The sequence below is a fragment of the Budorcas taxicolor genome, chromosome 4 (genome assembly GCF_023091745.1).
Source record: "Budorcas taxicolor isolate Tak-1 chromosome 4, Takin1.1, whole genome shotgun sequence".
Lineage (NCBI taxonomy): Eukaryota > Metazoa > Chordata > Mammalia > Artiodactyla > Bovidae > Budorcas > Budorcas taxicolor.
The window spans coordinates 51784462-51811837 of NC_068913.1; the positions used below are offsets into that span (position 1 = coordinate 51784462).

Here is a 27376-nt window from a genome sequence, read left to right on the forward strand (position 1 = left end):
ATATTACAAAATGAGGGAAAGGGTGATCTGTTTATAATAAACATGATCAAATCACCCAATTGCTGATTGTTCTGTGTGTAATTGGCAAAGTACAAAAAGAGAACCTCTTACCTTATTAACAGTTAGAGATGATGGAGGATTTCGATACACAAATGAAATACATGCAGTTGGAGTCTGGGTGAATGAAGCAGCCTCATGGTCCTCCTATACTTGCTCGTGTGATTGCACATGGGAAGGATAATACCATATTAGTGATGATTCCTAGACAGTAAAGATGGAAATGTGTTCCATTAACATATTGTTTTTATCATAAATTAAATTAAAAGATGCTTGCTCCTTGGAAGGAAAGCTATGACAAACCTAGACAATATACTAAAAAGCAGAGACATCACTTTGTCAACAAAGGTCCACATAGTCAAAGCTATGGTTCTTCCAATAGTCATGTTTGGATGTGAGAGTTCAACCATAAAGAAGGCTGAGTCCTAAAGAATTGATGCTTTTCAACTGTGGTGCTGGAGAAGACTCTTGAGAGTCCCTTGGACAGCAAGGAGATCAAACCAGTCAATCCTAAAGGAAATAAACCCTGAATAACCATTGGAAGGACTGATGCTGAAGCTGAAGCTCCAATAGTTAGGCCACCTGATGTGAAGAACTGACTCACTGGAAAAGACCCTGATGCTGGGAAAGATTGAGGGCAGGAGGAGAAGAGGGTGTCAGAGGATGAGATGATTGGATGGCATTACTGACTCAATGGACAGGAGTTTGAGCACGCTCCAGGAGATAATGAAGGACAGGGAAGCCTGGTGTGTGGCAGTCCTTGGGCTCACAAACAGTTGAACATGACTTAGTGACTGAACAACAACAACATTTTCATAAATAGACTATTCTTGGAAGCCTGACTGTAATGTGGATTGTCGTTCATACCTCAACCTCAAGGATATGTTACAGTAAAAGGAAAACATGAAGAAAGCTACTGGGTAATCTTCAGCTGGAGAAATATGAGTCAGACCTGAACTCAGGATAACTTCACCTGCCCGGCAAACAAGGCCTGTTCTTTGTTAACTTTGACATTGTTTGGACAGAATTTATCTGTTTGATAGATTACACAGCACTGGTAGAGATATGGTTCAAGCCTTGACCATTAATGCAAGTGAATGCCTACAACACTTAAAGCACATGAACTTAGCTTAACGTATGATAAAAACTTTCTGCAATTGTTTAATGCCTCAGTAATATTTCAGCTACACCAAACTAAATCCTTAACTGACATATTTGATTGGACTGTTTATGCAGGTATTATATGACCTTGCTCAAAAGGATAAGGCCCAAGGCATTTTTAATGTCTACTAATGTGTAATGAAATTAAAAGTCACTTACTCCTTGGAAGAAAAGTTATGAGCAACCTAGATAGCATATTCAAAAGAAGAGACATTACTTTGCCAACTAAGGTCCATCTAGTCAAGGCTATGGTTTTTCCTGTGGTCACGTATGGATGTGAGATTTGGACTGTGACAAAGGCTGAGCACCGAAGTATTGATGCTTTTGAACTGTGGTGTTGGCGAAAACTCTTGAGAGTCCCTTGGACTGCAAGGAGATCCAACCAGTCCATTCTGAAGGAGATCAGCCCTGAGATTTCTTTGGAAGGAATGATGCTAAAGCTGAAACTCCAGTACTTTGGCCACCTCATGCAAAGAGTTGACTCATTGGAAAAGACTCTGATGCTGGGATGGGTTGGGGGCAGGAGGAGAAGGGGACGACAGAGGATGAGATGGCTGGATGGCATCACTGACTCAATGGACGTGAGTCTGAGTGAACTCTGGGAGGGTGATGGACAGGGAGGCCTGGCATGCTGTGATTCATGGGGTCGCAAAGAGTTGGAGATGATTGAGCGACTGAACTGAACTGAATGTGTACAAATGGAAAAATTATTTAGAGAATAGATTTCTAACAATCATCCCTAATGGCTTACAAAGTGCCCTGACACCTTGTGCCGAGGAACATTATCATTATAGTGTAGTTAACACAAGTATCATGTGCCAATTTCATGTGTTACCTATTGTATTTAGAGAAGAATATTGTTCCCTCATTTCATTGGTAATTATTTGGACTTTGATAACCACACCCACTAACTGATAGATTGAGTTAAGGCTACCAAGGGACTGCTATGTGGACCAACTTCTTGCATTTGGGAATCCTACTTATTGGAGAACTCCATTAACTATTGTGAGAGGATTATCTTTCTTAAATCCTATGTTTTTTAAAAATAGCCCCCCTCAATTTGTATGTATTGTAACCAATGACATTCGGATGCCTAACACATGTTGATCTTATATTGGAAGGGGACCACCTATTACTTTCCCCCCCAGGAGAACTCAGGTATTGTGGACACAAATGTTACTCCTTACTCTCTCTAATCCCATATTAGCTTCCCCTTAGAACCCTTATGTAAGGTTTTGCAAGGAATCAAAGATTTACAAAATTTCATAGATAAATGCAATGCTACCTTGATAGAACATTCTGTTGTTACTACTATTGCAGGAGCTGATGTATAAAAACATACTTCTCATTCATGGTGGGGCTTTTTCTTTACTAAATCCCCTACTGCTCAAAAATTGTTTTCTGCTTTGTTTAATCCTTTACTTGTCTCCTTGATTATTCTGTTTCTTTTGACTATTTGGAATTGTTATATAAAATTAAGAAAGCTGCTTATGTAATTCTGCCTTATTCCTGTGCTCTTCAGCCTAAACAATCCTGAGGCTGACTGTTAGGAAATTAAAATGGAGGAAGTTTGTTCAGGTTTCAGAAGCAGGAGAGTAGACCTCTGACCTTCCTGTAAGCACAGCAAGTCAGGTGGCACTTCAGATAAGAAAGGGAGTGGGTCTTGGAATTCTAAAGCCCTGAGGGTCTGACCAAACCTCAGGGGTCTAAAGAAATCCTATGATTCACAAGGTGAAACAAACAGCATTATAAAATTAAAAGAACAAAACAGAGCCACATTTTTGTACACAAACTGATGATGAGAATCAGTTTGTGGCCTGAGATTATAAGTGGGAGCCCCCAAAACTGCAATTTGAGGTCTCACCCCAATAGGGACTCCAGATTGCTGTTAAGAAGGGACTTCTCAGCACGGTTTAGTCTGGATGTTGGTCAGCTCAATTTGGTGATGTAGGTGTACTGTTACTTTTTTCTTTTGTTTTTATTTCTTTTCTTTTAATGACTGTATATTTTCTTTTAATGACTTAATGAAATCAAGTCAATTAATCCTTTAATAAATATTGAAATTGTTAATTGTGTATGACAGGTGGTTTCTTTTCTTAAACAAATCCTTTGAACCTAAGATGAAAGTAAAACTTTTGGCAAAACAGTCTATCATTTCTAATATCTTGAACCAGGTAAGAATCGCATTAAGACCTTTTGAGGAGGAAAAGGAAAAGGATAGAAGAGGATACCATCCTCTCTCATTAAGTGAAAGTAGCCTTTCTCCTTGGAAGATAGAGATGTAAATACTAGGGTAAAAAAATACTAAAGGGAATGAAGTCAAAGCATGGCACAAACTTCAGGAAAGAGGTCCCCTCTGCAGAGGGAGACTATATTAAAATGAAATGCTTTTGGCAAGCAAACAATAGACTCTTGGCTGGCTAGGATAAAGTGATCTGGGTGTAGCAGCATTTTTTTTCCATGGATATATGTACTAGTTTTTTAATGTTGAAAAAAGGGATGCTTAATTTTCAAGGAGGATGTTTTTTGGAAATATCAGGTGGTTGGAAAAAGTCCATACTGGTTTACCCTTTTGGGAGACCATGGCTAAACCATCTACATCAGCCAGCTTCCAGCCTCACATGACCATATATTGAGAGTAAAAGGGGATGATTCATAATTTTATGGGATCCCAGCTTCCAGTGTTGGCCTCACCAACCATTTAATATCTAGAGTTCCTGCCATTTCCATCTTCTTATCCCTAGACATTTAGAAGAATATTGTTTACTAGATACAGTATTTTCTCATTAAGGATGGGGTTGTTTGCATATTATATAATTTCCATATTTTTACTTTAACTTATCTATATAATTATATTTGAATTGAGTTTCTTCTAGACAGTGTATTGTTGAGTCATATATTTTTATCCACTTTGACAATCTCTTTTGTGTGTTCAGACCATTTACATTTAGTATAATGATGGTGTTTTTGGATTTAGACCTGTCATTTTATTATTTGTTTGTTATCTCTTTGTTTTCTTCTCAAATTATTGTTTCTTCTGTTTACTTTCTTTTGGATTATGTGAATATTCTTTTTATATTAAATTTTACTTATGTTTTCTACTATATCTCTGCTGCTGCTGCTGCTAAGTCGCTTCAGTCTGACTCTGTGCGACCCCATAGATGGCAGCCTACCAGGCTCCCCCATCCCCGGGATTCTCCAGGCAAGAACACTGGAGTGGGTTGCCATTTCCTTCTCCAATGCATGAAAGTGAAAAGTGAATGTGAAGTTGCGCAGTCATGTCCGACTCTTAGCAACCCCATGGACTGCAGCCTACTAGGCTCCTCTATCCATGGGATTTTCCAGGCAAGAGTACTGGAGTGGTGTGCCATTGCCTTGAACTTTTTATAGGCTAATCTAGGAATTATAGTATACATGCTTAATTTTCTACAATCTACTTAAATCAGTATTTTACCACATCAAGTAGAAAATAGAAACAGTATTATAGACTTCTCCCTCCTCCCTTTGTGTTGTAGTCATCTTACGTATTATGTCCACCTACATTGAAAGCTCCATCAGACAATGTTAAAATTTTTGCTCTCAATCATACTTTAATAAATTCAAAGGGAGGGAAATTGCCTATTGGAAGCATCCAGATATTTACCACTTTTGTTGCTCATTCCCAAACTTTCAAGTTTCCTTGTAGTATTATTTTCCTTCTTTCTTAGCTATATTTAGGAATTCTTTTAGTGTAGGTCTGCTGGGAAGAAAATTTCTTAGTTTTCTCTCAGCAGAGATGTTTTACTTCATGTCTGTTTCCAAAAGATATTTTTGTTGCATATAAAATTCTGGATTTGAGGTGTTTTTTTTTTTTCCTTTCAGTACTTGAAATTTGTTGTGCCATTTTATTTGTGGTTTCTGATGAGAAATATAGTTATTAAAATCGTTGTTTGTTTTTTTATGACAAACTATTTGTCTCTGGCTATTTTAAAGATTTTTTTTGGTCTTTAATTTATAGAAATTTGATTATGTTGATTATGATTTGGGGGTTTATTTGCTTAGCTTTTTGAATTTGTATGTTTATGTTTTTCACCAAATATGCAAAGTTTTCCTCAAATACATTTTCTTCAGAAACTTTTTCTTTGTACTGCATTTTTCTCCCCTCTTTCTGGTTCTTCAGTGACATAAATGTTAGACTATTCTCTATTGTCACTCATGTCTTTGAGGGTCTGCAAATTTTTTCTTTTCAATTTTTTCCCTTTGTTCAACCTGGATAATTTGTTTTTCTACCTTCAAGCTCATTGTCTTGATCCTCTGTCATCTCCACTTGACTTGAGTTCATCCAGTGAGTTTTAATTATTATACTTTTAATTCTAAAATTTCCCATTGGTTTTCTTTTATATCTTCTACTTATTTTCTGAGAGTTTCTATCTTCCCATTCATTCTAACTTGTTCATTCATTCTAATTTGTTCTTACTTTCTGGACCATTAAAAAAAATAATCTCTGCCTTAAAAAGTCTGTCAGTTAGCTCCAATATCTGTGTCATCCCAGCACTGGCATTTATTGTTTTCCCACCTGAGTTGAGATTTTCTTGTTTCTTCATATGCTGAATAATTTTGGAGTGTATCCTGAACATTTTGAAAATTATATCATAAAACTCTGAGTCTTAATTAAGTTCTATGGAGAATGTTAACATTTTAGGCATTTGATCAATTGCATTCATGTTGCAAGGTCCAAGTAGATTTCCGTGGATGGTGATTTTGATGTCAGTTCCATTTTTAAATCCTTTGTAAAGCCATTTAGATCTATCCAGAATGTATGCCACCCAGTGGCCAGTCTGGGACCTGGGCAGTGGTCTCTCTCTTCATTTAGTTCTTAACTGAACAACTGTTCACTTGTTATTTAAGATCAGATCCATGTATGTGCAACTTGGGAGTGAGCCCAGGAGCTCGCAAGCAAATTTACAGAAGTCACTTAACCGAGTGCTTCCTTTTTCATCATCTGTTACTTTTTGGTCCCTATGGCTCTCCTTTCAGTCCTCTGGACAGAAATCCAGTGTTTTATCTACCCTATTCTGCTGCACACAGTCCACAGCTATATCTATGTTTCAACTAAGAGGAAGGAGAACAGGGAATAAAAGAGCAACCAGAGTTCACCCCACTCTTTTGAAATTACAGGTCCTCTGATTGGAGAGAAATAGTCCCATCCTACAGAATTTAAGTCACCTGCATGTCTTTGGTGCTGCTGTCCTATAGCCACAGCCATGGAGCTGGGATGCAAGAAAACCAAAAAATAAGACAAAAAGAAAGAAAAAAGTAAGAGATTTTCTCCACTTTTTCTAAGAACTCAGAGATCCCTTTCTCATATCAGGTCAGAACTAGAGGACTTCTCCAGTAGCTCTCTCTTTGACAGAAGTCAGTATCAATTCAATATTGATACTGAAGTGTCAATATCCACTTCTGGGTTTCAGGCTGGCTTGAGTCCAGGCTGGAGGATACTGGAGTCAAAAAATGTTAAACCCATTACTGGATCTGTAGTATTTCAAATGATGGTCTTCTTCAATCTGTCTGCTGTTTTTTACTTTCAGAATCTTCAAATAGCTGCTCCAGGTATTATGTAAAGGTTTTATGGGTCCATTCAGCTAGAGAGATAGGTTGAAACATACTGATTTTGCCTTAGTCCAATATTTTTAAAATAAATAAATAACATGAGAGCACAAAAGCAAGAATAAAGTGAACAAGATTGCATGTCAAATTTAGTTGCAAGTAAAAAGTTGATATTTTAGTACTGGGTGCTAAAACTATTCAAATGTTTGCCTCCTGCATGGTAACTGGTAACAAGAGTCAGATATGGATTACCTAGTTCCACACACCAATAGAATACTCAACAGAAGCCAGCATTCATTACTCAGGCTAACTAACATAGCTTATTTGCTTAGCTTTCCTGAGAAAATATCCTTGCTTCTGCTTTCTGCTGGATACATTTATATATCAGAAATCACTTAATAACCACAATTCCTTGGTTAGAGAGTGGGAATTATTTTCAGGTTAAGTGACTTGTCTACTAAGTGACAAACGTTAACTAGATGGATAGGGAGATGTGATTGGCCTGTTGAGTGGAACACTGGGAACTAATGGAAGTAGGAGGATAATTAAGCATTTTTTTCATTCATGGAATAAAGTTGGCATTTATTTTCTATAGTCGCGAGCTACTTACATACTGCAAGCGGTATAAAATGGATGGAGAACTAACCACCTCTAACAAAGACCAGTGTTGACTGACCTTGCTCATTATCCTAACTTTTCCTGAGCTTTCTCAACTTTAAACTCTACCTTTCTGCTAACTTCTGTCTACTTTAGCACAATCTGCCATTCTAGATGGTCTACTTCTCTGAAGCTAAATGTTACTCAGTACTTTTTCCCATTTCATTTATGCTAAAGTTTAATAAGAAAAAAACTACCCCTGGTTAGAATCAGATGCTTACAAAACTTTTGCAAGCCTGAAGTAGCAAAAGTCCCTCATTTTAGATTTAGCACTACAGAGAGATATAGTTGCAGACATCCAGAGTCAGCAATCTGCAGAAGTCTGCTGAAGCTTTCAGAACTCCTTCCTAGCATCCAGGAAGGTGGATGGTGTTAGAAAGCAGAATCTTCTGCAAAAACTCATGTCTAGGAAATCTATACTCCCACCTACTGTCATAGGAGAAAGAATATGTCTTTTGTTTCTCCTGCCTTGTTAGAGTATATGTCATTGGTGCAACACTGAACAAATTCAAAACCTAGGCAAGAGCATCTAGGAAGGAAGTATAGGAAGCTCCCTCCTAGGCCTTCTAGCCTTGACAATACAAGAAGAGGACTAAAGGGGGTATGAAGTATTCTTCATTACTAAATCATAACAAATTCTTCAATATTAAATGCCAACAGTTAATATTAACAAACTAATAATGTTTAATTCTGGTGTAAAAAAAAAACTAAACAAAACATGTTTTTCACGTGGCAAGTCAGACCTTGGTTGGTATAGACCCTTGTGAAAGAATTTCATTAGTCATAACACATTTGGTAATCATATAGATGCAGTGTTAAGTTTTGATTGTGCATGTAGTCTGAGACTGCTAAAAATGATAGCATTAAAAATATAACATAAAAGCAAACAAAATGTAATGTAATGACCCTCAATACTGAGATTATTTTAATTACCAGGAGAGGATGTCTCATTCTATTGTTGGTGTTGAATGATCTATTTGCTACAAATTGTAATGCAGAAAACCTCAGTGCCACAAGGAGTCTATAACTGGAATGAACATTTTGGAAAACATTAGAAAACATTTGAACTCACCGTAAATTGAGTTAATGTGGATAGTTGTGATAAACAGTCTTATTTAAAATTGGTTAAAGAATAGAATGCACCCAGAATTTACAGTAAAATATACTTATGTAGAACTGTAGAAAGCATGACACATTTTTTATGAATAAAGGCATTATTTTTTTTTCATTAAAAAGTCTGAGCAAAGTTAAGGAAAAAATATTTTAACTTGTGGGTATGTTATTGCTTCAGATGTGCATATTCCAATGGTTTCTTTTGAGAAATACTCATTTCACACTTGAATAACAATTTAAAATCTATCATTAGATTTAAAATAATTCTAATGGTCTCAAAATGAATCTTAAGATATTTTCTTAAGCTATGACCAACCTAGACTGCATATTAAAAAGTAGAGACATTACTTTGCCAACAAAGGTTCATCTAGTCAAAGGTATGGTTTTTTCAGTGGTCATGCATGAATGTGAGAGTTGGACCATAAAGAAAGCTGAGTGCCCAAGAATTGATGCATTTGAACTCTGGTTTTGGAGAAGACTCTTGAAAGTCCCTTGGACTGCAAGGAGATCCAATCAGTCAATTCCTAAACAAAATTGGTCCTGATTATTCATTGGAAGACTGATGCTGAAGCTGAAGCTCCAATACTTTGGCCACCTGATGTGAAGGAGTGACTCACTGGAAAAGACCCTGATGCTGGGAAAGATTGAAGGCAGGAGGAGAAGGGGATGACAGAGGATAAGATGGTTGGATGGCATCACTGACTCAATGGACACGAGTTTGAGCAAGCTCCAGGAGTTGGTGACGGACAGAGAAGCCTGGTGTGCTGAAGTCCATGGGGTTGCAAAGAGCTGGACATGATTGTGAATGAACTGAACTGAACTGAAGATACTTTCTCAGCTTTTCAAAATAGGACAACACCTCATCTTCTATTATCTCATATTTCAAAATTTCTATTACCTAATATATTCAGAATGAAAGAATTATAAATTAAACCACACACGTGCACATACATACACAGGCGTGTATACACATAAACACACATAAACACCCCCAAGTGAAGCATTTTGAAGTTAAATATCTTTTGGAGGATGTTAATGCTGAAAAAAAGATGGAATAATTTCATTTCATCAGAACTATGTAGAACAATATTTACAAATAATGGATATATTACTAAATTTATATGTACAGTGATTTTTAAAAGGGATTATAGTAAAATGAAGTGCAATTTTTGTCTCTATAGACCAACGCTGTATCCCAACAGTCTGCTATCCATCTACTCAATTGTTCAATTCCAGTATACTTGGATAGCAGCAGAATTACTGACTTATAACCCAGTAGGTAACAGCTTTATCAACTAGTGCCGTGCTGTGCTAAGTCACTTTAGTCCAGTCTGACCCTATGCGACCCTGTGGACTATAGCCTGCCAGGCTCTGCTGTCCATGGGGTTCTCCAGGCAAGAGTGCCAGAGTGGGTTGCCATGTCCTCCTTCAGGGGATCTTCCTGACCCAGGGATTGAACCCATGTCTCTTAAATCTCCTTCACTGGCAGGTGGGTTCTTTACCATCAACTAGAATACAGTTCTTCATGTGGGGCTCCTTTTGCCTTTACTCTTACAGTCTCCACTTATTACCATAGTTACTTAGATCAGCCCCTTTCCCCTCAACACCTGCAGAGAGGTTGTTTTATGTATTTCAGATATTCTTGTCATAGTCTAAATTCCTCCCTGGTATCCCCAAACCTCCTAAATGATTGTTTTAAATATTGTATACATTGATGTTCACTCTTTGTGCTATAAAGTTCCACAGACTTTGACAAGTGCATGTTCATGTGTCACGATTACATACAGAAAAGTTTTGCGCCTAAAACTCCCTTGTGCCTGATCTTATCCCAGAACCCTTGACAACTACTGCTCTTTTATTTCCTCTACAGTTTTGTCTTTTATAGAATGTTATATAATTGATTATACAGTCTGTATTTTTGCTACTTGGTAGCTCATTTTGTTTTATTGCTGAATAATATTCCTGAATAGTATTCCATTGTACAAATGTACTCCAGTTCAGCCATTCACCTATTTGAAGGATTTCTTCCAGTTTTGGTGATTATGAATAGGCTGCTATTAACATAAGTGTGCAGGTTTGTAAGTTTTTAACTCAACTGGGTGTAACCTAGGTAAATACCTAGGAGTGTGACTGCTGAACTGGATTATGAGACTACTTATGGCATTGCATGAAACTGCCAAACTCTTTCAAAGCAACTGTACCATTTTCTATTCCCAACAGGAAGAGATGAGAGTTCCTTTTGCTCTGCATTCTAAATATTGTCAGTATTTGGTATTATCTGTTTAAATTTTAACTTCTAATATGTATGTAGTGGTATTTCATTGTCATTTTAATTTGAAGTTCCCTAATCACACATGATGTTGAATATCTTTTTATAAATACTTGCCATTTGTATGTCTTTGGTGTGTTGTTTTTTCAGATCCTTTGCCCATTTCTTAAGTGGGTTGTTTGTGTTCTTATTGTTGAGTTTTAAGAGTTCTTTGTATATTTTGGAAACAAGTCCTTTATCAGATATGTATTTTACAAATATTTTCTCCTTTCTGTGGTTTGTCTTTTGATTCTCTTAAAAGTGTCTTTCACAGAGCAGAAGTTTTAAATTTCAATAAAGACAACATTTTATTTCATATTGTGGTTTTTATATTGTATCTAAAAACTCATCATCAAGCCCAAAGTCTGAGATTTCCCTCTGTTTTCTTCTAAAAGTTCTATAATATTGTGATTTATATTTAGATCTAAATACATTTTTAGTATTTTTTTGTTAAAGGTATAAGGTTTGTGTCTAGATTTATTTATTTTTGCTTATGGATGTTGAATTGTTTCAGGACATTTTCTTGAAAAGATCATCCTTTCTCCATTGAATTGCCTTTACTCTTTTGCCAAAGATCAGTTGACTGCCTCTGTGTGGGTCTAATTTATGTATCTGTTCTTTCATCTGACTTAACTTTTAAGCTTTGTAATAAGTCTTAAAGTTGGGTAGTGTCAGTCCTCTGACTTTGTTGTTTTGTATTGTGTTAGCTATTCTCAACCTTTTGCTTATCCACGTAGACTTTAGAATGGTTTCATTGATATCCACAAAACAGCATGATGGAATTTTGATATGGTTACAACAAATATATAGATTGGGTTGAGAAAAACAATGTATCAACAATATTGAGTCTTCCAATCTATGACTATCTTTATACTTCTTAAGATCTTCTTTGATTTCTTTCATTAGAATTTTATACTTTTCACATAGAGATCCTATACATATTTTCTTAGATTTATATTTAAGTTTTGTTTTGGGGGTGCTATCATTAATTGTATTGGGTTTTCAATTTCAAAATCCAGTTGTTCATTGCTGGCATAGAAGAAAACAACTGATTCTTGCAAACTAACTAGCATCTTGCAAACTTGCTCTAATCAGCTATAGTTCCAGGACTTTTGAAAATTTTTCTATAGAGAAGATCATGTCACCTGTGAACAAAAGATTGTTTCATTTCTTCCTTCTTAATATGTATACTTTTAATTTGTTTCTTTGTCTTACTGAACCACCTAGGACTTCTAGTATAATCCTGACTTCCTGGCAAAGCATCTTACTTCTCACCATTAAATATGATGTTAGTTTTAGGTTTTTGGTAGATGCTCATTATTACGAAGTTGAGAAAATTCCTGTCTATTGCTAGTTTGCTGAGTATTTTTTAAATGAATTATTCAATCTTGATTTTGTCAAGTGTTTTTTTTATTAATACAACTATATAATTTTTCTGCTTATACAGTCTTCATCATATGAACCTCAGGGGAGGGATCCTAGAGTAAAACCTCAGGCAACTCTGAGGGAAGCCACTAAGACTGGACTACCAAGATTTTTCAACTCTCAAATTGGTCCACACCCAGCCTCTAGCAATTCATTAAAATTAAAAATTTAATCTTCCAATGAGTACACAGCTTCTGTTCCTAGTGAATTGGTATTTGGGATTCTTTATATTCACCTGTCTCTCCAGATTTCAGAGTGGCAGTTTGCCCTCTGACGTTCTTTCTCTGATGAGTCTAATGAAAGTCAATGAATCTTAGTTTTCTGAGAATGAAGTCAATGAATCTTAGAATCTGAGTTTTTTTCTTGTTCTGAAAAGGGAAGTGGTGACTTCCATGCTCTTTACATGTCAAAGCTGAAACTGAAGGTAGACCTGAATCTCTTCTTCATGTCTACAATCAAGCAACAAGATTTCAAAACTTCTTGTCCAGTCCCTGCATGCATGCATTCTAAGTCACTTAAGTCATATCTGACTCTTCACAACACTATGGACTGTAACCCACCAGGCTCCTCTGTTTATGGGATTCTCCAGGCAAGAATACTGTAGTGGGTTGCCATGACCTCCTCTAGGGGATCTTCCTGGCCCAGGGATTGAACCTCCATCTCCTGCAAATCTTGCCTTGCATGTGGATTTTCTACCACTGAGCCACTGGGGAAGCCCAATCCAGTCCCTACTAGCCAGCTAAGGGTTGATATGCCATCCTATTCCCACTTCCTTGGTCTAACACTCTCTGTGGGCTTGTTATTGTTGCTATTCTATCTTTATTTTTATTTTTAAGGGAGCATTACAGTCCTCTAAGGCATTTTATTTGTATGTATTACATCCCTAGAAAAAGAATCCAAGGATTTTCCCTCCTGTATGTTTTTGTCTTGCTTCTTCATGATCCATGATGCCAGCTGAGGTTGTCAGTAAAATGAAACCAAACTGACGGGATGGGAGCAGGTTATTCTGCCATTTTTCTAGATCTTTGAGTTGCACATCAAATCTGGGGCTGATCACTCCACACTTATTCAGCCTGCCTGTGACGTTCACAACAATTTTCCCAGCCCTGTGATCATCAATGATTTCAAATTCGCCAATGTAACCATGCTTCATCATCACTGTTAGAAACCTGACGATGACTTTGGAGCATGGCCTAATAAGGACCTGGCATTTGCCTCTCTTTTTGGCATTGTTGATACTCTTGAGAGCATCAGCCAGGACATTCATGTGCACCATTCTGGTGGCATGGAAAGATGGTGGAAAGAGCTTTTCTATCTTTAAAGATATGACCTAAAATAATGATGACCACAATGATGACTTAGGAGGACACTCCAAAGGTTTGAGTCTAAGAAAACTTATGTCCTTTGGTTTTTCAGTGTTTTCATGACTGTTCATTAACCACAATGTAATTTTCACTGCTTTATAGATAAAAATCACAATGACATCCCCAGAACATGATTACCAGCTACAGTAACTGAGACGGGGCAAGCTATGTCTTATCTTTTAATGCTTCTGCTACTCAGGTTTTTTCTGTATATTTCTACTCCAGTTAAGACAAATTTGTATATATAATCTTTCTCAGATCAGTGAACTAGCACCAAGACACCAAATTTCCATTAATATTGTTACCTTTTTAGAGATAGCCTCTAATTAACCAGGTTCTGACTTGAGCAGCACTGTTCTGGTGAGGTATGTGCTTGTGTCTAAGTCAGTAGGTCACTTGGTATGTCCCTACCTACTTGCTAGAAATTATATTCTTTATCTCATAGCATATATTGGTACAATTGTCATCTTCTCTGGCCATATGATCTCATTCCATCACACTTGAAACTGATGAAAACATTTCTCATGTTTGGGAAATAGGCAAGATGGACACAGAGGGTCAAGCAAAATGAAGAAACATAAGAATATTTTCCAATCTAAAGAACAAAATAAAACTCCAGAAGCAGATGTTAATGAGACAGGTAAGTAATTTAGCTGATAAAGAGTTCAAAATAATGGTCATAAAGATTCTCACTATTGTCAGAAGAATAATACATCAATAAAGTAAGAATGTCAGCAGAGATAAAAATATAAGAAAGTACTAAAAAAAAAAACCCTACAAAGATGAAGAATACAATAACTGAACTGAAAATTTTAAATTGAGGAGCTCATCAGTATACTAGATCAAGCATAAGAAAGAATCAGTGAACCTGAAGATAAGGTGGTGGAATTCATCCAATAAGAAGAGGAAAAAGAAAAAAAGGAATGAAAAGAGTAAAGATAGATTAAGGAAATTATGGAAAAGGAGCAAGCAGCCCAATATATATATTGTAGGGGTCTCAGGAGGAGGAGATAGAGAAAAGGGGGCAGAAAGCTTATTCAAAGAAATAATAAATGAAAATTTCCTTAACCCATGGAAAGAAACAGATATCTAGATCTAGAAAGCTCAGAGAGTTCAAATAAGAAGAATCGAAAGTGAGCCACACTGTGACACATTATATTTAAACTGTTAGAAGTTAAATACAAGGAAAGAATCTTAAAAGCATCAAGAAAAAAAAAAAAACTTGTTACACACAAGGGAACCTCTATAAGACTGTCAGCAGATTTTTCAGCAGAACATTTTCAGGCCAGAGGGAGAGGCATAATATACTCAAAATGCTGAACGAAGTAAAAATTTCCAACAAATACTCTACCCAAAAAAGTTGTCCATCAGAATTGAAGGAGAGAAGGAATTTTCCAAATAAGCTAAAGCTAAAGGAGTTCATCATTACTAGACCAACTATGCAAGAAGGAAAATATTAAAGAAAGTTCTCCCAACTAAAAAGAAAGGACATTAATTAGATGCAGGAAAATATGAAAGTATAACTCTCACTGATAAAAGTATATAAAAACTTAAATTCAGAATACTTTAATGTTGCAATAGTAGGTAAATCACTTATAAATCTACTATAAGCGGATTTATATTTATTTATTTATTTGTTTTTTATAAAAAACCAAACATATATTTTCTTTAAATTTAACTATTACTTTGATAATTTGTTAATGGATACACAAGTAAAAAGATATAAATTGTGACATCAAAAACATAAAAGGTAGGGATAAAGAGTAAAATGTACAGCTTTAGTATGTGTTCAAAGTTATTATTAGCTTAAAACAGACTGTTATATATATGCAATATCTTATGTACACTTCATGATAACCACAAAGCAAAAACCTATAGTAAATACAGAAAAGATAGAGAAAAGAATGTATTTATGTACTATAGAAAATTATGAACTCACAAAGAAAGAGAGAGAAGAATAAAGGAGTTACAAAAGAGGTAGAAAACAAACAACAAAATGGGAATAGGATGTCCATAACTGTCAATAATTTTAAATGTAAATGAACTAAATTCTTTAATTAAAAAGAAAGAAAAAAAACAAGAATCAACTGTGTCAACTGTATCCTACAAACAATCTCATTTATAATTTCATCAAAAAGAATACAATATCTAGGGATAAATTTGATCAGCAGGTGAAAGATCTGTACACCATAAACTATAAGATATTGATAAAAGAAAATGAAGAATTCAAAATTAAATGTAAAGATATTCACCTTTCATGGATTGGAAGAATTAATATTGTTACATGTCCATACTACCCAAAGCAATCTATAAAGGCAATGTAATTACTGACAAATTTCTAAAGGCATTTTTCACAGGAATAGGAAAAAAATTCTAAAATTTGTATGAAACTGCAAAAGATTCTGAATAGCCAAAGCTATCTTGAGACAGAAGAATGAAACTGGAGACAGATTTTTAAATGACATCACAAAGCTATAATAATCAAAGCAGTATAGTATTGGCATGAAAACAGATACATAGATCTTTTATATTAGAAAGCCCAGAAATAGAATGGAAAGCCCAGAATAGAAAGCCCAGAAATAAACCCATATATACATAGTCAATTAATTTATGAGAAAGGAGCCAAGAGTATAAACTGGGGAAAGGATAATTTCTTCAATAAATGGTGTTGGGAAAGCTGGACAACCACATGCCAAAGAATGAAACTGGGGACTTCCCTGCTGGTTCAGTGGCTAAGACTCCATGCTACCAATGCAGGAGGCCTGGGTTTAACATGTGGTAAGGGAATTAGATCCCACATGCTGCAACTAAAAGATCCCGCATGCCGCAACTAAAGATCCTACATACTGCAATAAAGACTGAAGATCCTGTGTGCCACAACTGAGACCTGGAACAGCCAAATTAAATAAATGAATAAATATTTATTAAAAATAGTAAGTGCTTAACTAATATTAAAAAAAAGAATGAAACTGGACCACTATCTTAAACAGAACACAAAAATTAACTCAAAATAGACTAAAGACTTGAACATAAGACCTGAAACCATAAAATTTCTGGAAGGAAACACAGAGAGTAAATCCTTTGAAATTGATCTTGGCCATGACTTTTTGGATTTGACAACAAAAGCAAAAATAAACAAGTGGGACTACATCAAACTTAAAAACAAAATAACAACAAAAATTTCTGCAGGGCAAAGAAAACCATCAACAAAATGAAAAGGCAACTAACCTACAAAACAGGAGAAAATATTTGAAAAACACATATCTGATAAGGGGTTAATATCCTAAATATATAAGAATTCATACAACACAACAGCAAAACAAATAAACAAATGATCCAATTAAGAAGAGGGCAGGGAGGGCCATAAATCTAGCCTTGGTGAATTCAAAAAAACTGAAATCATTTCAAGCATCTTTTCTGATCATAATGCAGTAAGATTAGATGTCAACTACTGGAAAAAAAACTATTAAAAATACAAACATATGGAGGCTAAACAACATGCTTCTGAATAACCAACAGATCACAGAAGAAATGAAAAAGGAAATAAAAATATGCATAAAAATGAATGAAAGTGAAAACATGACAACCTCAAACCTGTGGGATTCAGTAAAAGCAGTGCTAAGAGGGAGATTCATAGCAATACAAGCCTACCTCAAGAAACAAGAGAAACAGCAAATAAACAGCCTAACTTTACATCTAAAGCAACTAGAAAAGGAAGCAAAGAAGAGCCCAAAGTTAGCACAAGGAAAGAAATCATAAAAACCAGGGGAAAAAAGGAATGAGAAAGAAACGGAGACTATAGCAAAAATAAACAAAACTAAAACCTGGTTCTTTGAGAAGATAAATAAAACAGACAAACCATTAGCCAGACTCATCAAGAAAAAAAGGGAGAAGAATCAAATCAATAAGAATAGATATGAAAATGGAGAAATCACAAAAGACAACACAGAAATACAAAAGATCATAAGAGACTACTATCAGCAATTATATGCCAATAAAATGTACAACTTGGAAGACATGGACAAATTCTTAGAAAAGAATACCCTTGCAAAACGAGGAAAAATAGAAAATCTTAACAGACCAATCACAAGCATGGAAATCGAATCTGTAATCAAAAATCTTCCAACAAACAAAAGCCCAGGACCAGATGGCTTCACAGGTGGAATTCTACCAAAAATTTAGAGAAGAGGCAACACCTATTCTATTCAAACTCTTCCAGAAAATTGCAGAGTAAGGAAAACTCCAAAACTTATTCTATGAGGCCACCATCACCCTAATACCAAAACCAGACAAAGATGCCACCAAAAAAAGAAAACTACAGGCCAATATCACTGATGAAAGTGAAACAAAGTGAAGTTGCTCAGTCGTGTCTGACTCTCTTTGCGACCCCATGGACTGTAGCCCACCAGGCTCCTCCGTCCGTGGAATTTTCCAGGCAAGAGTACTGGAATGGGTTGCCATTTCCCTCTCCAGGGGATCTTAAAAAATCCTCAACAAAATTCTAGCAAACAGAATCCAACAACATATTAAAAAAATCATACATCATGACTAAGTGGGCTTTATCCCAGGGATGGAAGGATGCTTCAATATTTGCAAATCAATCAATGTGATACACCATATTAACAAATTGAAAGATAAAAATCATATGATTATTTCAATAGATGCAGAGAAAGCATTTGACAAAATTCAACATCCATTTCTTCACAGTCCAATGCTTACATCCATACATGACCACTGGAAAAACCATAGCCTTGACTATACGGACCTTTGTTGACAAAATAATGTCTTTGCTTTTCAATATGCTGTTTAGGTTGGTCATAACTTTCCTTCCAAGGAGTAAGCGTCTTTTAATTTCATGGCTCCAGTTACCATCTGCAGTGATTTTGGAGCCTAAAAAAATAAAGTCTTACACTGTTTCCACTGTTTCCCCATCTATTTCCCATGAAGTGATGGGACCAGATGCCATGATCTTCATTTTCTGAATGTTGAGTTTTAAGCCAGCTTTTTCACTCTCCTCTTTCACTTTCATCAAGAGGCTTTTTAGCTCCTCTTCACTTTCTGCCAGAAGGGTGGTGTCATCTGTATATCTGAGGTGACTGATATTTCTCCCTGCAATCTGATTCCAGCTTGTGCTTCTTCCAGCTCAGCGTTTCTCATGATGTACTCTGCATAGAAGTTAAATAAGCAGGGTGACAATATACAGCCTTGACGTACTCCTTTTCCTATTTGGAACCAGGCTGTTGTTCCATGTCCAGTTCTAACTGTTGCTTCCTGACCTGCATACCGATTTCTCAAGAGGCAGGTTAGGTGGTCTGGTATTCCCATCTCTTTCAGAATTTTCTACAGTTTATTGTGATCCACACAATCAAAGGCTTTGGCATAGTCAATAAAGCAGAAATAGATGTTTTTCTGGAACTCTCTTGCCTTTTCCATGATCCAGCAGATGTTGGTAATTTGATCTCTGGTTCCTCTCCCTTTTCTGAAACCAGCTTGAACAACAGGAAGTTCACGGTTCACGTATTGCTGAAGCCTGGCTTGGAGAATTTTGAGCATTATTTTACTAGCATGTGAGATGAGCGCAATTGTGCGGTAGTTTGAGCATTCTTTGGCATTGCCTTTCTTTGGAACTGGAATGAAAACTGACCTTTTCCAGTCCTGAGCCCACTGCTGAGTTTTCCAAATTTGCTGGCATACTGAGTGCAGCCCTTTCACAGCATCATATTTCAGGATTTGAAACAGCTCAACTGGAATTCCATCACCTCCACTAGCTTTGTTTGTAGTGATGCTTTCTAAGGCCCACTTGACTTCATATTCCAGGATGTCTGGCTCTAGGTGAGTGATCATACCATTGTGATTATCTGGGTCGTGAAGATCTTTTTTGTACAGTTCTTCTGTGTATTCTTGCCACCTCTTCTTAATATCTTCTGCTTCTGTTAGGTCCATACCATTTCTGTCCTTTATCGAGCCCATCTTTGCATGAAATGTTCCCTTTGTATCTGCAATTTTCTTGAAGAGATCTCTAGTCTTCCCCATTCTGTTGTTTTCCTCTATTTCTTTGCACTGATTGCTGAGGAAGGCTTTCTTATCTCTTCTTGCTATTCTTTGGTACTCTGCATTCAGATGCTTATATCTTTCCTTTTCTCCTTGGCTATTCACTTCTCTTCTTTTCACAGCTATTTGTAAGGCCTCCGTAGACAGCCATTTTGCTTTTCTGCATTTCTTTTCCATGGGGATGGTCTTGATGCCTGTCTCCTGTACAATGTCACGAACCTCAGTCCATAGTTCATCAGGCACTCTATCTATCAGATCTAGTCCCTTAAATCTCTTTCTCACTTCCACTGTATAATCAAAAGGGATTTGATTTAGATCATACCTGAAATTGATGCTTTTGAACTGTGGTGTTGGAGAAGACTCTTGAGAGTCCCTTGGACTGCAAGGAGATCCAACCAGTCCATCCTAAAGGAGATCAGCCCTGGGTGTTCTTTGGAAGGAATGATGCTAAAACTGAAACTCCAATACTTTGGCCACCTCATGCAAAGAGTTGACTCACTGGAGAAGACTCTGATCCTCGAGGGATTTTGGGCAGGAGGAAAAGGGGACGACAGAGGATGAGATGGCTGGATGCCACCACCAAATCGATGGATTTAAGTTTGAGTGAACTCCAGGAGTTGGTGATGGATAGGGAGGCCTGGCACGCTGCGATTCATGGGATTGCAAAGAGTCAGACACGACTGAGCGACTGTAGTGAACTAAACTGAACTGAACATCCATTTATGATAAAAACTCTCCAGAAAGCAGGCATAGAAGGAATATACCTCATCATAACAAAAGCCATATACAACACACCCATAGCAAACATTATCCTCAATGAAGAAAAACTGAAAGCATTTCCTCTAAAATCAGAAACAAGACACGGGTGCCCACTCTTACCACTACTATTTAATATAGTTTTGGAAGCCCTAGCCACAGCAATCAGAGAAGAAAAAGAAATAAAAGGAATCCAGAATGGAAAAGAAGAAGTAAAACTCACTGTTTATAGATGACATGATCCTCTACATAGAAAACCCTAAAGACACCACCAGAAAATTACTAAATAATCAATGAATATAGTAATGTTGTAGGATATAAAATTAATACATAGAAATCCCTTGCATTCCTATGCACTAATAATGAGAAAACAGAAAGAGAGATTAAGGAAATAATTCCATTCACTATTGCAACGAAAATAATAAAACACTTAGGAATAACTTTACCCAAGAAACAAAAGACCTATACATAAAAAACTATAAAACACTGATGAAAGAAATCAAAGATGACACAAATAGATGGGAAAATATACCATGTTCGTGGATTGGAAGAATCAATATAGTGAAAATGAGTATACTACTCAAAGCAATCTACAGATTTAACACACTCCCTATCAAGCTACCAACTGAATTTTTCACAGAAATAGAACAAATAATTTCACAATTCATATGGAAACACAAAAAAATCCTCAAATGCCCAAAGAAATCTTGAGAAAGAAGAATGGAACTGGAGGATACATCCTGCCTGACATCAGACTATACTACACAGCTACAGTTATCAAGATGGCATGATACTGGCACAAAGACAGAAATATAGATCAAAGGAACAAAACAGAAAGCCCAGAGATAAATCCACGCACCTATGGACAGCATATCTTTGACAAAGGAGGCAAAAACATACAATGGATAAAAAATAATCTCTTTAATAAGTGGTGCTGGGAAAACTGGTCAACCATGTGTAAAAGAATGAAACTAGAAAACTTTCTAACACCATACAGAAAAATAAACTCAAAATGGATTAAAGATTGAAATGTAAGATTAGAAACTATAAAACTCATAAAGGAAAACACAGGCAGAACACTCTCTGATGTAGATCACAGCAAGATCCTCTATGGTTCACCTCCCAGAGTAATGAAAATAAGAGCAAAAATAAGCAAATGAGACCTAACTAAACTTAAAAGATTTTGCACAATGAAGGAAACTATAAGCAACATGAAAAGACAGCCTTCAGAATGGGAGAAAACAATAGCAAATGAAGCGACTGACAAAGAATTAATCTCCAAAATATACAAGCAACTCATGCAGCTCAATACCAGAAAAATAAAAGACCCAATTTTAAAATGGGCCAAAGAACTGAATAGACATTTCTCCAAAGACATACAGATGGCTAACAAACACAAGAAAAGATGCTCAATATCAATCATTATCAGAGAAATGCAAATCAAAACCACAATGAGGTACCATCTTATGCTGGTCAGAATGGCTGCCATCAGAAAGTCTACAAACAATAAATGCTGGAGAGGGTGTGGAGAAAAGGGAACCCTCTTACACTGTTGGTGGGAATACAAACTAGTACAGCTGCTATGGAGAACAGAGTGGAGATTCCTTAAAACTGGAAATAGAACTGCCATACAACCCAGCAATCCCACAGCTGGGCATACACACTAAGGAAACCAGAATTGAAAGAAACACATGTACTCCAATGTTCACTGAAGCACTGTTTACAATAGCTGGGACATGGAAGCAACCTAGATGTCTATCGTCATATGAATGGATAAGGAAATTGTGGTACATACACAATGGAATATTACTCAGCTATTAAAAAAGAACACATTTGAGTCAGTTCTAATGAGGTGGATGAAACTGAGCCATTATACAGAGTGAAGTAAGTTGGAAAGAGAAACACCAATACTGTATATTAATGTATACATATGGAATTTGGAAAGACGGTTAACAATGGCCCTATATGCAAGACAGCAAAAAAGACACAGGTGTAAAGAACAGACTTTTGGACTATGTGGGAGAAACTGAGGGTGGAACGATATGAGAGAATAGCATTGAAACATGTATATTATCATATGTAAAATAGATGACCAGTGCAAGTTCAATGCATGAAGCAGGGCACTCAAACTCGGTGCTCTGGGACAACCCAGAGGGATGGGGTGGGAAGGGAGGTGGGAGGGTGGTTCAGGATGGTGGGACACATGTACACTCATGGCTGATTCATGTTGATGTATGGCAAAACCACAACAATATTGTAAAGTAATTGCCTCCAATTAAAACAAATAAATTTATTTTAAAAAAAGAAGATGGCAAGGAAACTGACTAGACATTTTTCCAAAGAAGATATCCAAATGGCCAACAGACCCATAAAAAAGGTGCTCAACATCACTAATCATCATGGAAATGCAAATCAAAACTATAATGAGATACCACCTCACACTTGTTAGAATGGCTATTATCAAGAAGACAAGTGATAACAAATGCTGGTGAAGATGTGGGGAAAAGGGAGTCCTTGTGCACTATTGATGGGAATGTAAATTAATTGTCACTTATGGATAACAGTATGGAAGTTTCTCAAAAAATTAAAAATAGAACTACCATGTGTTCTAGAAATCCCACTTCTGGATCTATATTCAAAGGAAGTGAAAATAAGATAGTTAAAAGATACCTGCAGCCACATTATTTATTGCAGTACCATTCACAATTGTCAAATACAGAAACACCTTTTAAGTGTCTGTCAGCAGATGAATGGATGAAGATGTTGTTTACATACAAAATGGAATTTTGAAGTCATGAGAAAGAAGGAAATTCTGCCATTTGCAACATGAATGGCCTATGAGATATTATGCCATATGAAATAAGTGAGACAGAAAAAGACAAAAACTACACGGTTTCACTTATCTGTCGAATCTAAATAAAATGTCAAGCTCATAGAAATAGAGTGCAGAAGAGTGGTTGACAGGGACTGGGCAGTCGGGGGAACAGAAAGAGGCTGGTAAGAGTATACAAACCTTCAGCTCTGAGATGAATAAATTCTGAGTACCTAATATAAAATATGATGACTGTAGTTGATAACATTGTGTTGTACAAATGAAAGTTGCTAAGAGAGTAAAACTTGAATGTTCTCTCATATGCAAAAAAGATAAATATATGAGGTGATGGATGTGTTAATTAACTAGATGGGGGATACTTCTATGACCACAAGGCACATATTAAATATTTTATGGTTTTATATATGAATTACACCTGAATGAAGCAGAAATATTTTTAAAAGAAAAAGATAAAAAAGAAAATCAGAGAATCTGCAATGGTAGTGCTTTCTGGAAATATTAAGGAAGAGGTAAAATAACAAGTGTAAAGAATTCATTAGATATTCACAGCTGCAAAGGAATTCTATTAGTCATATTGAAAAGCAGAGACATTACTTTGCCAACAAAGGTCTGTCTAGTCAAGGCTATGTTTTTTTTCCAGTGGTCATGTATGGATGTGAGAGTTGGACTGTGAAGAAAGCTGAGCGCCGAAGAATTGATGCTTTTGAACTGTGATGTTGGAGAAGACTCTTGAGAGTCCCTTGGACTGCAAGGAGATCCAACCAGTCCATTCTGAAGGAGATCAGCCCTGGGATTTCTTTGGAAGGAATGATGCTGAAGCTGAAACTCCAGTACTTTGGCCACCTCATGCGAAGAGTTGACTCATTGGAAAAGACTCTGATGCTGGGAGGGATTGGAGGCAGGAGGAGAAGGGGACGACAGAGGATGAGATGGCTGGATGGCATCACTGACTTGACGGACATGTCTGAGTGAACTCCGGGAGTTGGTGATGGACAGGGAGGCCTGGCGTGCTGCGATTCATGGGGTCGCAAAGAGTCGGACATGACTGAGCGACTGAACTGAACTGAACTGAGGGTGATGTGTTGGGCTTTTGTCATCAATTCCAGCAGCCAACTATGAGTGAAGAGACTTACAGTCTTTCAAGGGTGGCCATGACTTTCTCCATCTAGAGCTGCCCAGAGTTGATCATTGTGATCTGGGGATATAATTGTGATGTTTCTCAGACTGCAGAACAGCGAAAATTACACTGTTTCTAATAAGCAGTCAGGAAAAGACCAGAGAACCAAGAAACATATGTTTTCTCAGGCTCAAACCTCTATAGATTCCTCCTGAATGGACAATGTGGTGATCATTCTAAACATTCTCATAGGTTGAAACTTCTGCCAAAAGTGGCTAGAGGCACATGGCTTGCATATCTTGATAAAGTTTCTAGAAATCTGAAGTTGTGATGATCTTATTAATCCCTTCCAATGTTATGATCTTTTCCAGTCATACCTCTTTTATTTAAAATTTGTATTTTCAGCTCACTTCTTCTCTAATTTTGTGTTACCCAGAGTCTAATTCACTTGTATCTTAATCATGTAAGAAAAGTTAAAGAGGTTAGTGAATCTCTAATGAACACTAAGGGGGATAGGGAGGTTGAGGTGAATTGAGAGATTGGGACTGATATATATACACTGAAGTGAAGTGAAGTGAAGTGAAGTGAAGTGGCTCAGTCGTGTCTGACTCTTTGCGACCCCATGAACTGTAGCCCACCAGGCTCCTCCGCCCATGGGATTCTCCAGGCAAGAATACTGGAGTGGGTTGCCATTTCCTTCTCCAGGGGATCTTCCCGATCCAGGATCGAACCCGGGTCTCCCGCATTGCAGGCAGACGCTTTAACCTCTGAGCCACCAGGGAAGCCCTATATATACACTAGTATGTATAAAATAGATAACTAATGAGAACCGTCTGTATAGCACAGGGAACTCTACTTAATGCTCTGTGGTGACCTAAATGGGAAGGAAATCCAAAAAAGAGGGTATATGTGAATCAGTTCAGTTTAGTTCAGTCGCTCAGTCATGTCCGACTCTTTGCAACCCCGTGAACTGCAGCAGCCAGGCTTCCTTGTCCATCACCAACTCCCAGAGTTCACTCAAACTCACGTCCATCGAGTCGGTGATGCCATCCAGCCATCTCATCCTCTGTCGTCCCCTTCTCCTCCTGCCCTCAACCCCTCCCAGCATCAGAGTCTTCTCCTATGAGTCAACTCTTCGCATGAGGTGGCCAAAGTCCTGGAGACTCAGCTTTAGCATCAGTCCTTCCAATGAAAACCCAGGACTGATCTCCTTTAGAATGGACTGGTTGGATCTCCATGCAGTCCAAGGGACTCTCAAGAGTCTTCTCCAACACCACAGTTTAAAAGCATCAATTCTTCAGCGCTCAGCTTTCTTCACAATCCAACTCTCACATCCATACATGACCACTGGAAAAACCATAGCCTTGACTAGGTGGACATTTGTTGGCAAAGTAATGTCTCTGCTTTTGAATATACTATCTAGGTTGGCCATAACTTTCTTCCAAGGAGTAAGTGTCTTTTAATTTCATGGCTGCAATCCTCATCTGCAGTGATTTGGGAGCCCCCCAAAATAAAGTTTGACACTGTTTCCACTGTTTCCCCATCTATTTCCCATGAAGTGACGGGACCAGATGCTATGATCTTCGTTTTCTGAATGTTGAGCTTTAAGCCAACTTTCTCACTCTCCTCTTTCACTTTCATCAAGAGGCTTTTAGAGCATTGGTCCTAAGATGGCAGAGGAATAGGACGGGGAGACCACTTTCTGCCCCACAAATTCATCAAAAGAACATTTAAACGCTGAGTAAATGCCACAAAACAACTTCTGAATGCTGGCAGAGGACATCAGGCACCCAGAAAAGCAGCCCATTGTCTTCGAAAGGAGGTAGGAAAAAATATAAATGACAAAAAAAGATAAAAGAGGTGGGGATGGAGCTCCGTCCTGGGAAGGGAGTCTTAAAAACAGAGAAGTTTCCAAATACCAGGAAACACTCTCACTGCTGAGTCTGTGGCAAGCCTTGGATGCACAGAGGGAAACATAACAGGTAGGATAAATAAATAAATAATCAAAACCTACAGATTACGTGCCCAACGGTAACTTCCCCAGCGGAGAAGCAACGCAGACGCCTGCACCCACCACTAGCAAGCGGGGGCTGGGAAGGGAGGCGAGGGCTGCTTTGCTTAGAGTAAGGATCTGGCCTGAATGCCCCGAGGGCAATCTGAGCAAACTAACTTGCGCTAGCAAACCAGACTGTGGGATAGCTACCATGCGAAAAGCCCTAAGACACCGCCAGGCCCACGCAGAGAACAAAGGACTGAACAGAACTAGCAGGCTGCAGACCATCCCCCTCCAGTGACAGGCAGCCAGAGCCGGAAGGGGCCAATCGCAGCCCCAGAGAGACATTACATACCAAACTGCAAGCAGGCTTCTTTGCTAAGAATTCTTGGGGTTCTGGACAGTCAACATCTGCCTGAGAAGGTGCGCCGGTTGTACACCCAGAAAACCAAGCGGCAGGAATGGGGGAAGCGATAAGTCGCAGTGACCATGCTCGCCAAACACCTCATCATCTGAGCTGCTCTGACCTGGGAAGGGCACAAAACGCAGGCCGAACTGAGTCTGCACCTCTGAGGACTACCCGAGTGCCTGAACCTGAGTGGCTTAGACCTGGGAGGTGCATGCAGCCCAGGGATGGCCTCGGACAGTTCCAGGTGGAGCAACCTAGAGCCTGAGCAATGTGGGCAGGGAGGGCACATGCTCCATGAGCGGGGACAGGCCCAGTGTGGCTGAGGAACTGCGAGCACACGCCAGTGTTATTTGTTTACAGCGTCCCTCCCTCCCCTCAGCGTGACTGAACAAGTGAGCCTAAAAAAAGTGTCCACCACCGCCCCCTTTGTGTCAGGGCGGAAATCAGACACTGAAGAGACCACCAAACAGAAGCAGCTAAAACAGAGGGAACCACCTTGGAAGTGACAGGTGCAATAGATTAAAACCCTGTTGTTAGTACCGACTA

General features: G+C 37.7%; 1 protein-coding gene and 1 long non-coding RNA gene across 2 annotated transcripts in view; both read right to left on the reverse strand.

Annotated features, from left to right (window-relative positions):
• Nucleotides 1–206: 206 nt before the first annotated feature.
• Nucleotides 207–27376, reverse strand: part of LOC128046960 (uncharacterized) — a 63876-nt gene continuing 36706 nt past the window's right edge. The window contains exon 3 of the long non-coding RNA XR_008199278.1: nucleotides 207–261. This is a non-coding gene — a long non-coding RNA (uncharacterized LOC128046960). The remainder of the gene's footprint in view (nucleotides 262–27376) is intronic.
• Nucleotides 13191–13607, reverse strand: LOC128046959 (40S ribosomal protein S15a-like). Its single transcript, XM_052639148.1, has one exon. The coding sequence runs from the start codon at nucleotides 13581–13583 to the stop codon at nucleotides 13191–13193; it is 393 nt and encodes a 130-aa protein (XP_052495108.1). The 5' UTR covers nucleotides 13584–13607.

Coding starts and splice junctions, on each gene's coding strand:
- LOC128046959 (XM_052639148.1), bottom strand. CDS start 13,583: ATGGTGCACATGAATGTCCTGGCTGATGCTCTCAAGAGTATCAACAAT.